The sequence below is a fragment of the Salvelinus alpinus genome, chromosome 18, assembly GCF_045679555.1.
Source record: "Salvelinus alpinus chromosome 18, SLU_Salpinus.1, whole genome shotgun sequence".
Lineage (NCBI taxonomy): Eukaryota > Metazoa > Chordata > Actinopteri > Salmoniformes > Salmonidae > Salvelinus > Salvelinus alpinus.
The window spans coordinates 47,171,162-47,182,000 of NC_092103.1; the positions used below are offsets into that span (position 1 = coordinate 47,171,162).

A 10,839-nucleotide genomic window follows, 5' to 3' on the forward strand; every position below is an offset into this window, starting at 1 on the left:
AGACAGACACATAGAGACAGACATTAACATACAGACAGACACATAGAGAAAGACACTTAAGAGAAAGACATTTAGAGACAGACAGACACAGAGACAGACACATAGACAGACACACAGAGACATATATAGACACACAGAGACATATATAGACAGTTACACAGTACACACAAGATTTCACTTGCTGCTCCTGGCTCAGTATGTGGCTCAGTATGTGTGGGTGTGTGTGTGTGTGTGTAGTAGTGGTAGTGGTAGTAGTAGTAGTAGTCACAGCAGTAGTAGCAGTAGTGGTAGTAGTCGTAGTAGTAGTAGTACTAGTAGTAGTAGTAGCAGTAGGAGTAGTAGTAGTAGTAGTAGTAGTAGCAGTAGTATTAGTAGTAGTGGCAGTAGCAGTAGTAGTATAGTAGTAGTAGTAGCAGTAGTAGTAGTAGCAGTAGTAGTAACAGTAGTAGTACTTTTTTTAAATCAATTTCTAGTACTGTTACTACTACTACTACACACACATACACATACACACACCTACTGAGCCTGGAGCAGCAAATCAGAGGTCAGAGACAATACAGACACACACACACACACACACCCACACACACACCAGGGTGCATTATTCTTTAGGACTGGCTGTGGCTGAATCTAAACGTTTAAGTCAAATGTTCACTTAGATTCCTATTGATGTCAATGCATTTACTAAGTGAAAATCTGACTTAAGTGAAGTTAGGAATTGGCTCCATAGTTTTATAATTAGATAATAGAGAAATATCTTCTCAGATCCACCAGGTGGAGTTGCTTCAGTTCTTAAAGACTTACTTGTGCCTATATGTGTGTGTGTGTGTGTGTGTGTGTGTGCCTGTCTGTGTGTGTGTGCGTTCTTGCGTGTGTGTGTGTGTGCGTGCGTGCGTGCGTGCCTGTCTGTGTGTGCGTTCTTGCGTGTGTGTGTGTGTGTGTGTGTGTGTGTGTGTGTGTGTGTGTGTGTGTGTGTGTGTGTGTGTGTGTGTGTGTGTGTGTGTGTGTGTGTGTGTGTGTGTGTGCGTTCTTGCGTGTGTGTGTGTGTGTGTGTGTGTGTGCCTGTGTGTGTGTATGCTCGTCCGTCTGTGCTCGTTCGTCCGTCTCTAGAGAGGAACCTGAACCCTAAGGCGGCGTGTCTGAAGAGACGTGAGGAGGAGAAGGGCTCGTCGGACGGTGGAGCGGCTCTCTCCCTGGCCGGGCCGCACCACGCCATGGGGGACGCCTCCAACCCAATGGGACAAATGTAAAAACCCCCTAAATGGTCAGAAGATATTCACTTTAAACTAATCTGCTGTGAAAACACGTGTACCATAACTTACCATTAACCAAAAAACAAAGAAAAAAAAATTGGGTGTATAAAAATTATAATTCAAAAAAAATAATTCTGGTTTCATTTGCCAAGTAACACAACATAGTAAAATGGTAAATAAAAAAAATTATAATCAGTCTTCCAAAGTGGCTTGGCTTGCCCTCTCTGCATTACATTATCGTTTTGACCACATTTGCATCCCAAATGAATAATCCAAACTCAGTCAGAAGTACAGGACACACGGGGACAACGTGGATCATTTCTCCCATGTGGCCTTTAGTGCAAATCGATTGAAATTGAATGAGCAGACAATGGGGCTGTAATCAAACCCTATAAACTATTGAAACAAAACCCTGGGTACATTTTAACAACAGATTAGCAGTAAGTGTGTGCTCATTTTGTTTCTGCTGTGTGTGTGTGTGTGTGTGTGTGTGTGTGTGTGTGTGTAGTTGACTCGCTTTAACTCATTGTGAGAAACTCAGTGAAAACTTAAACATGTGGTTTTGAGTGTGAGGGATGTGTTGTATTGTTTTGATTGTGAGTGATGTGTTGTATTGTTTTGAGTGTGAGTGATGTGCTGTATTGTTTTGAGTGTGAGTGATGTGTTGTATTGTTTTGAGTGTGAGTGATGTGCTGTATTGTTTTGATTGTGAGTGATGTGTTGTATTGTTTTGAGTGTGAGGGATGTGCTGTATTGATTTGAGCGTGAGTGATGTGTTGTATTGATTTGATTGTGAGTGATGTGCTGTATTGTTTTGATTCGATCGTTTCACACCCGATGGTGTAGTTCGTTAACTAAGTGTTATCCGTGAACAAAAGAGACAGGAGGGAATGTGAAGAATTCTGGGTATCTCCATCTCGTAGAGATACTGAGTACAGTACCTCGTAGTGAGGGACCTAAAGGTTGGAATTTGATTTGTTTTCACGATAAGGTGCACCTGTTCAAATAGCAGGTGTGTAACGAAGATCTACACTCCAGTAAAGGAGTACACAGTGAAGAGGTACACAGTAAGGAGATACACAGTGGAGAGGTACACAGTAAGGAGATACACAGTGAAGAGGTACACAGTAAGGAGGTACACAGTGGAGAGGTACACAGTAAAGAGGTACACAGTAAGGAGGTACACAGTAAGGAGGTACACAGTAAGGAGCTACACAGTGGAGAGGTACACAGTAAGGAGGTGCACAGTGAAGAGGTACACAGTAAGGAGGTACACAGTGAGAGGCCTTCTCACACCTTCATCTTAATCCTACATGGAAGGCACAGACGTTTAGAACCCTGTGAAGGTTATTTTTAGGGCCTAGGGTGTCCATCTCAAAGTTGTACCTTTAGTTCCTTCTCAGTGGTGTGTGTGTGTCTGTCTGTATGTGTGTCTGTTGGTTTGTTTGTCCAGGTAACAGGTGAGTCCAGGTAACAGGTGAGTACGGTGTCCCACAGCTGTCTCTGACCCCTTCTGTCCTCCTATAGGTCCAAGCTCCCGGAGTTCATCAAGATGATGAGTGACCACTTCCTTTGACAACATTCTCCTATTTCCTGAACCAATCAATCAACCGATCACGTCAATCAACGATCGATCTGACCACCTGATCTGACCAATGTTTTTTTTTTTTCTCCCAGGGACCCACTTGTCTTTCGTCTTCTGTAGAAATGAACAAACTGCAAATGTATATTGGCTATGAAAACAATAACAGATACTACAAGAGATGTTTTGTTATTATTATTGTTTTTTATTTTCAGCACCCCCCCCCCCCCCTTCAAAAAAAAAAGAAAATTATTATATTATATATGTTAAAGAAAAAGAACAATTTTACACACAAAAAAAAAAGTTGATGCAACTACGTGATGATGGGGGGGGGCTATTTCTAACATATCATTATGTTGCTGAACAATGTTGCAGGACTCAGCTACTGTCTCAACCGAATGGCAATCTTCCCCACACTGTGGAAACTCTTGCAGTCGTGCCTGGACTTCTCCTTGATGTTTAAAGTTAAATAGATATGGAAAATCAATCAGTCAGTCTGGCGGGGGGGGGGGTTATAAATAAATAAAAAGTTGAGATTATGTAGAATTTCAAGACATTTTTTAAAACATGCAATAATTATTTAAAAAATAAATAAAAAAAATGTGTACTTCTAATCGAAAAACAGAACAGATACATTGTAAGATAACACTTTGTTTGTGGGCTCTAAATTGGCTGTATACTAGAAAGCAGTGTTGGGGAATGTTACTTTTTAAAGTAACTCGTTAGGTTACAGCGTTACTGCCATTAAAAGTAACACGTTACATTACACTGTTACTGTGGAAAGTAACTCGTTTTGTCGTTACATTACTTTTGCGTTACCGAACCCCCTGATAAAACCCTCTGAAAATGTATTGCGCTTGTTGGTCGTTGTTATACCCAGTAGAGGGTGGCTTGCCTATTTACTACCCGGTGCTACAATGATTTCATCGGACACAACGGGAGAGCTCCAGATCGAGATCTCTTGTCAGATTTCCTGACAGCGGTTTCAGTTGTGTTACTAAATTGAACCGTGTATTTTGCAATAAACAATGTCATTTTTTTTTTTTTTTATGGCATTATTGTTTGGTTGTTGTAGTTCAGCAGCCTATGTTGAAATGTAACTGTTCCACACAAAACAAAATGCTTGAAGAAGGAAAAACGTATACACATTATGATAATAAGGAAAGATAAAATAAGATATAAAAGCCTACTTAATAGTCTATTATTATCTGGCTTTAATATGTATATTTCGTTTCATAAAGCTGCCCGAAATGATGGTTTTGACTTATGGACAACGTCCAAGTGTTCTAACGAAATTCCATATTAAAACTATCGAAATATTTGATAAATACAACAAAAAAGTGTAGCATCACAATTAAATTCTATCTTGATAAATCCAAGGCATCAAAGGAACCTTGTCCATAAATCAAAACCAACATTTAGGCAGCTTTATGAAACGAAATAGACATATTAAAGCCAGATAATAATAAAGACTATTAAGTCACAACAAGCCCGACTTGAAATGTTGACTTGAACATTTTATTAACAGTAAACATCAAACCACGAATGCAAACTGTCAGATAAATCCTTAAACATAATGCATTGAAATAAATGGCATGCAATCAAAGGAATGACTTACAATCATCAAAGACATGTTCATTTAGTTTTCTCGGGGTGACAGGTTTAACAAAACATAAATCTAGATGTTGCTGTTTTGGAAACGGAAGCGCCATCTTCCTCAGCATCGACAGCAATCGGCTGTCGTGGGTCCTTCTTCTGTGGAGCTGTGCTTGGCCTGAATGTGCTTCTTGATATTTGAAGTTGACACGGCGCTTAGGCCCGAGGCACAGTTTGCGTTTTATTATTATGTTTTTCTCCTTTTCTTTTACCAATTCTAAATAATGTGAATACTTTCACGCGGTAAAGGCCGGTGGCTCTGCCATCCTGATAGCTTCATGCCACAACGTTCTTGAAGAAACAGGAAGAGCGTGAATTTATGGGGAAGGGATTTTTCATATTATAATTTGGCAAGGGAAATAATATTTAAAAGTAACCGATTTGCTTATTTGAAAAAGTAACTTAAGTATCTGATTTCTTAAATTGAAAAACGAATAGGTTAAGTTTCTCATTATCACAAAAAAATAGTAATTCGAGTATTCTAACGCGTTACTCGTTACCCCCAACACTGCTAGAGAAGATGGAGGGAAAACATCTTCTAGCCACTCGAAACCAGCAAACGTCCTGATTCAGATTGAAATGTGTTTTCATTGGACACTCCTTTGCGTAAGCAAATGGAACCTTGTGATTAGAGGGCATGGCCGTTGGTAGTGTTACTCTTCGTTACTTCATGTTACAAGGCAGATGAAGGAAGGAAGGAAGGAAGGAAGGAAGGAAGGAAGGAAGGAAGGAAGGAAGGAAGGAAGGAAGGAAGGAAGGAAGGAAGGAAGGAAGGATAGAAAATAAAGGGGGGGAGATATGTCTCCTTTCTGTGTCTGTTTGTCACACAGAGAGACCCAGACCAGGTCAGAATAGAGCAAAGTCAACCATTTTCTGAGACCCAAGTCAAAGGTCAAGGTCTCTCCCAGGTGATGTCACTTCCTGATAATGACACTGCAATGGAAAGGCACAGCCAGAAGGGGGATGTACTTCATATCCCAGAATCTGAGCAGTCCATCACCTTGTATGATTTGCCTGATTTTAAACCCCGGTCTAACAGTTCACATCCCCCTCCGTTTCCCTACATCTCCCTTCCTGACCCCTAAAACCACCCCAAGACCCCTAGAAATGCAATTTTAACATTCACTTCTACCAATGTGCCTTTTAGAGTTCATATCATTCAAATGCGATGAGGAGGAGACGGTTATCTGAACTTTTTAGGATTCAAGCTTAGGGAACTGTTAGTTATTAGGTCTATGCAGTCAGGTTTTTTCTGACCTGGGAATTTAAAAAACAGTAAAAAGAAAAAAAAAGTATTTTTGGGATAAACTGTATTTAATTGTACTGTATGCTTATATGTAATTAGAAGGCGTGTCCCTGAATGGACCTTGTTTTAGTCAGTTGAGCCCCCTGGCGGCCCCAGCACCTCGACTTTCAGACCCCTTCCTGTATTCCAAGTTGCAGCCTGTTTCCATTGTGAACGACATGTCTGTTTCTGAGCTTTGTATTATAGCGATCAGCTTTTTATCAATATCGGCTTGTCCGTGAGCCACTGTAGTCTTCAGTACCAGTGTGTGGTTGTATGTGTAAAACAGAATTTTTTTCTCTTTTTTAAATCTTTCTCTTATTCTTTGTCTGTTCTGGTTTCTGTGTCGATGAAAAAAATACTGAACCACGACATGCTGTCGTATGAAAATTGGACAGCAGCTGTTTTTAAAAGTGGTTTATGTTATCCAATCAACACAAGGCACTGAAACTGGAAAATAATCTATTTGAAAATCAATATATATAAATGTAAAAATATATACAATATATAAATAAGGAAGGTGCCAGTTTTCAAAGGAACGGTTGTTTTGGGTCAGATTAATTATTTTCTTAGAGATGGGTGGAAAATTCGAAGAGGCATCTCAGTGTTAATGAGATATGAAGGTTTGAAGAGGCATCTTTTGTTCATCTTCTTCTCTGGCGTGCTGTGCCCTTGACATCACAATGACTGACTATGGCACCCCTGACTGGACAAAAGGGACCGGAGTTCCCCATCATCCTCCACTCAGCTTCTATTCAGCTGTCAAAGAAAACACACAGACATTTGTAAAATTGTATGCAACAGATGCAAACGTACCATTATTTTGAAATTGTGTATGTAAAAGTTATATTTTTACATGTAGACTGTTGTTAATTTGTGTTTAGATAATACATTGTATCAGTTTTTTGTTAAAAGAAGAAAAAAAAGTAAAAATTCGGAGTGTGTTGAAAATGTGTCACATTGAAATTGTAGGAAGGAACGGTTTCCGTTTTTTTTTCAAAAAAAGACTGAACATTTCAATGTACAAAGGGGCGACACAATGCCAGAGAACGCAAGAACCCATTCAAATGTAATGTACTATCAAAAGCTTCAATATCATTTTCAGTTTTTGTTTTCAAAAAAGGTTTGTTTGTTTATATTTCCGGGATTGTTTTTGAAGAATGGGATGGGGGTGGGGGGGTTAATTGGAAATCAAAAAGGTATATAATATTATTTTCATGCTCCATGCTCATTGCCATTTTTTCATTGTATTTTTTAATATAATGTGTAAGTAGTTATAGTACACAGGGTTCATGTCCAATTTGGTAGGGGGGGTGGTGACGACTGGCTGAGAGTGGGAAATGATTGAGTTGATTTGATCAGTTGTATTCTGCTTGTATGTGCCTGGTTATTTTAGCCAGGTGCCAATATTAATAAAAAAATGAACGGCACTTAACTGTATGTGTGTCATGGTTTAGTATTCAACTCACTGTTCTTTATACGCTGTCTCAGTGTGGCACCACGACGACTCGTTGACAGACAGCGCAACTCTCGTCTGCAGGGAAATACTGTATATTCTAGCTGTAATTCAAGTGGTGCTAAGCAAGTATTTTCCAGAGTTACAGTTTGACTCCATCTAGATTCAGTCTAAATACCTTAGCTAGAAATCGTACTTTGTCAGGTAATTGAACGTTTGATTGTCCCCCCCAAAAAAACGAGCCCCTAGCATCTGAAAATTAGACGTGAACATAGAATTGTAAATGGACGATTTTTGCAATCTTCTAGCTATTTCCCCATAAAGTTTCAGTTTCAGTCTATTATTGGACCAGTGTTTTACAGCTAACTCAAGCTGTTTGAATTGGACCAGTGTTTTACAGCTAATTCCAGCTATTTGAATTGGACCAGTGTTTTACAGCTAATTCCAGCTATTTGAATCGGACCTAGGATAAATACTTTTTTATTAGATTGGACCTGTCGTTATAAGTGCTAATATTTTGATCTTGTAAGATGTAATTGACGTAAAAATTATCCACGATTGCAATAAGTGTGTTATTATTACCCCTATTATGTTTACAGCAAAAGGTAAAACGTATTTACTTTTCTTTTCCTGGTTGTACGTACATATCCTACGATCTCTCTTCTTTTCCTGGTTGTACGTACATATCCTACGATCTCTCTTCTTTTCAGTGATTGAACCATGTGCTGTGTATCATTTACAGCATCATTATTCTGACCGTTTATTGCAATAATAATATCAGTTACATCAGCACTTGTCATTTGTTCTCCTGGGTGATAATATATAGGATAGACATGTAAAATATTGTTGAATGCATCGGGAAATGTCAAAAAAAAAAAAAGAGAGACTTTAAATCCAAAATCTTGCTCGTTATGAAACGTGTTGCCGTTGAATGCGAATTATTGAGCTAAGGAGAACAAAAGTAAAGGGACAATGCTTTTTTGATCTTTCTATTTATTTTTGGGCGATAATTGTCTTTCAATAAAGAGAATAGTTTATCGTCATTCAACCCTCTGTATTAGGGGCGTTCCCTTATGTATTATGTTCTCTATTGTCTGTTTGAATTCTACAGTCCCGAAGCAGACATTGGTTAACTATAGACTGTAAACAAGGCCCAGACAGACTGGGTTTGTACTAACGTGGCTGTTTGTGTGACTGATTCATCAGAAACCCTTCCACATTTATTTTGTCAAATTGAGGAGGAGAAAATGGAAAAATAATAAAGTCAACAATCATAGGGTCATCTTTGCTTTGTAACGATGGTTGCCATTTAACATCCACTACCGGCCTTTTTCCCCCGACCCAGATCAAAGGCTAAGGTCTCCCAGGTGACAATACCACTTCCTGGTGATGACATTTCCATCTAATTTTTTCATATGATACAAACCACAAAGTTAAACAGAATTAAGTCTGGATCAAAAGTTTAACCTGACTAGATAATCATTATACTCAGCCCTCAGAAAGAAAACTACTTGTCGAGTAATGATAAGAGTAATCACACTTTAAGAGTTAAAGTATACTTTATAGTACACTTTAAGTTTGGAGGGTTTGATGATGAAAGGCATTTCTACAGTCTAGCATCTAGCCACCATGAATGGTGACACATGTCAATCAATCAAGTTACGTATGGTTTAGTTACTCTCTCCTGTGGTTTAGTTACTCTCTCTCTTCCTGTGGTTTAGTTACTCTCTCTCTTCCTATGGTTTAGTTACTCTCTCTCTTCCTGTGGTTTAGTTACTCTCTCTCTTCCTATGGTTTAGTTACTCTCTCTCTTCCTCTGGTTTAGTTACTCTCTTTAAATGGTTTAGTTACTCTCTCTTCTAATGGTTTAGTTACTCTCTCTTCCTCTGGTTTAGTTACTCTCTTCCTATTGTTTAGTTACTCTCTTCCTGTGGTTTAGTTACTCTCTCTTCCTATGGTTTAGTTACTCTCTCTTCCTATGGTTTAGTTCATCTCTTCCTGTGGTTTAGTTACTCTCTCTTCCTATGGTTTAGTTACTCTCTCTCTTCCTGTGGTTTAGCTACTCTCTCTCTTCCTGTGGTTTAGTTACTCTCTCTCTTCCTATGGTTTAGTTACTCTCTCTTCTAATGGTTTAGTTACTCTCTCTTCCTGTGGTTTAGTTACTCTCTCTCTTCCTGTGGTTTAGTTACTCTCTCTTCCTGTGGTTTAGTTACTCTCTCTCTTCCTATGGTTTAGTTACTCTCTCTTCCTATGGTTTAGTTACTCTCTCTCTTCCTATGGTTTAGTTACTCTCTCTTCCTATGGTTTAGTTACTCTCTCTTCCTATTGTTTAGTTACTCTCTCTTCTAATGGTTTAGTTACTCTCTCTTCCTATGGTTAAATTACTCTCTCTTCTAATGGTTTAGTTACTCTCTCTTCCTATGGTTTAGTTACTCTCTCTTCTAATGGTTTAGTTACTCTCTCTTCCTGTGGTTTAGTTACTCTCTCTTCCTATGGTTTAGTTACTCTCTATAAATGGTTTAGTTACTCTCTCTTCCTATTGTTTAGTTACTCTCTTCATATGGTTTAGATACTCTGTCTTCGATCATGTTTGATTTCACATTTAGACGACAGACTCACACAGTGAAACTGACTACAGACAGGCCTCTATTCAATCTGTAAAGCTGAAACTGACTACAGACAGGCCTCTATTCAATCTGTAAAGCTGAAACTGACTACAGACAGGCCTCTATTCAATCTGTAAAGCTGAAACTGACTACAGACAGGCCTCTATTCAATCTGTAAAGCTGAAACTGACTACAGACAGGCCTCTATTCAATCTGTAAAGCTGAAACTGACTACAGACAGGCCTCTATTCAATTTGTAAAGCTGAAACTGACTACAGACAGGCCTCTATTCAATCTGTAAAGCTGAAACTGACTACAGACAGGCCTCTATTCAATCTGTAAAGCTGAAACTGACTACAGACAGGCCTCTATTCAATCTGTAAAGCTGAAGCGTTACGGAATCCGCTAATGAAATGCCAAGAGGCATTGTTGCTTGACAGGGTCGTGTTTCGGAGGACACATGGCTCTTGACCTATCGCCTCTCCCGAGTCCGTAGGGGAGTTACATCGATGGAACAAGACTGTAACGACCAATTGGATATCACGAAATTTGGGGAAAAATGGGTAAAAGTATAGAAAAAAATACACACAAAAAATATTTAAAAAAAATACATTTAAGGGTAATTTCCAATTGAGCCGACCAATGGACCGTTTCTATTTTTATTTATTGAACTAGGCAAGCCAGTTAAGAACAAATTCTTATTTACAATGACAGCCTACCGGGGAACAGTGGGTTAACTGCCTTGTTCAAGGGGCATTTGTCAGCTCGGGGATTTGATCTAGCAACCTTGCGGTTACTGGCCCAACGCTCTATCCACCAGGCTATCTGCCGCCCCATTTACAGTGAATGCAGTCTCTGCTAAAGCGGGAACATTGCCTTTAAATTTGAATCACGGTGTAAAGCTGAACACCCGTGATGCGGATTGAATAGAGCCCTATCACAGTAAAACTCACGACAGATTAACACAGTGAAACTCACTACAGATTAACACAGTGAAACTC

The 10,839-nt window shown here is 39.1% G+C and overlaps 1 protein-coding gene across 13 annotated transcripts in view; it reads left to right on the forward strand.

The window, feature by feature from the left end:
• Positions 1-7,206, forward strand: part of LOC139544418 (transcription factor 4-like) — a 464,635-nt gene extending 457,429 nt beyond the window's left edge. For 9 of the 13 annotated variants that reach the window (XM_071351480.1, XM_071351481.1, XM_071351475.1 and 6 more), the window contains 2 exons: positions 1,111-1,246; positions 2,781-7,206. In XM_071351480.1, the coding sequence (XP_071207581.1) occupies positions 1,111-1,246; positions 2,781-2,829 (185 nt within the window). In that variant the 3' untranslated portion in view covers positions 2,830-7,206. Of the gene's footprint in view, positions 1-1,110; positions 1,265-2,780 lie in introns of all 13 variants that reach the window. The other 4 variants (XM_071351483.1, XM_071351487.1, XM_071351477.1 and 1 more) reach the window with 1 other exon arrangement.
• The last annotated feature ends 3,633 nt before the right edge of the window (positions 7,207-10,839 follow it).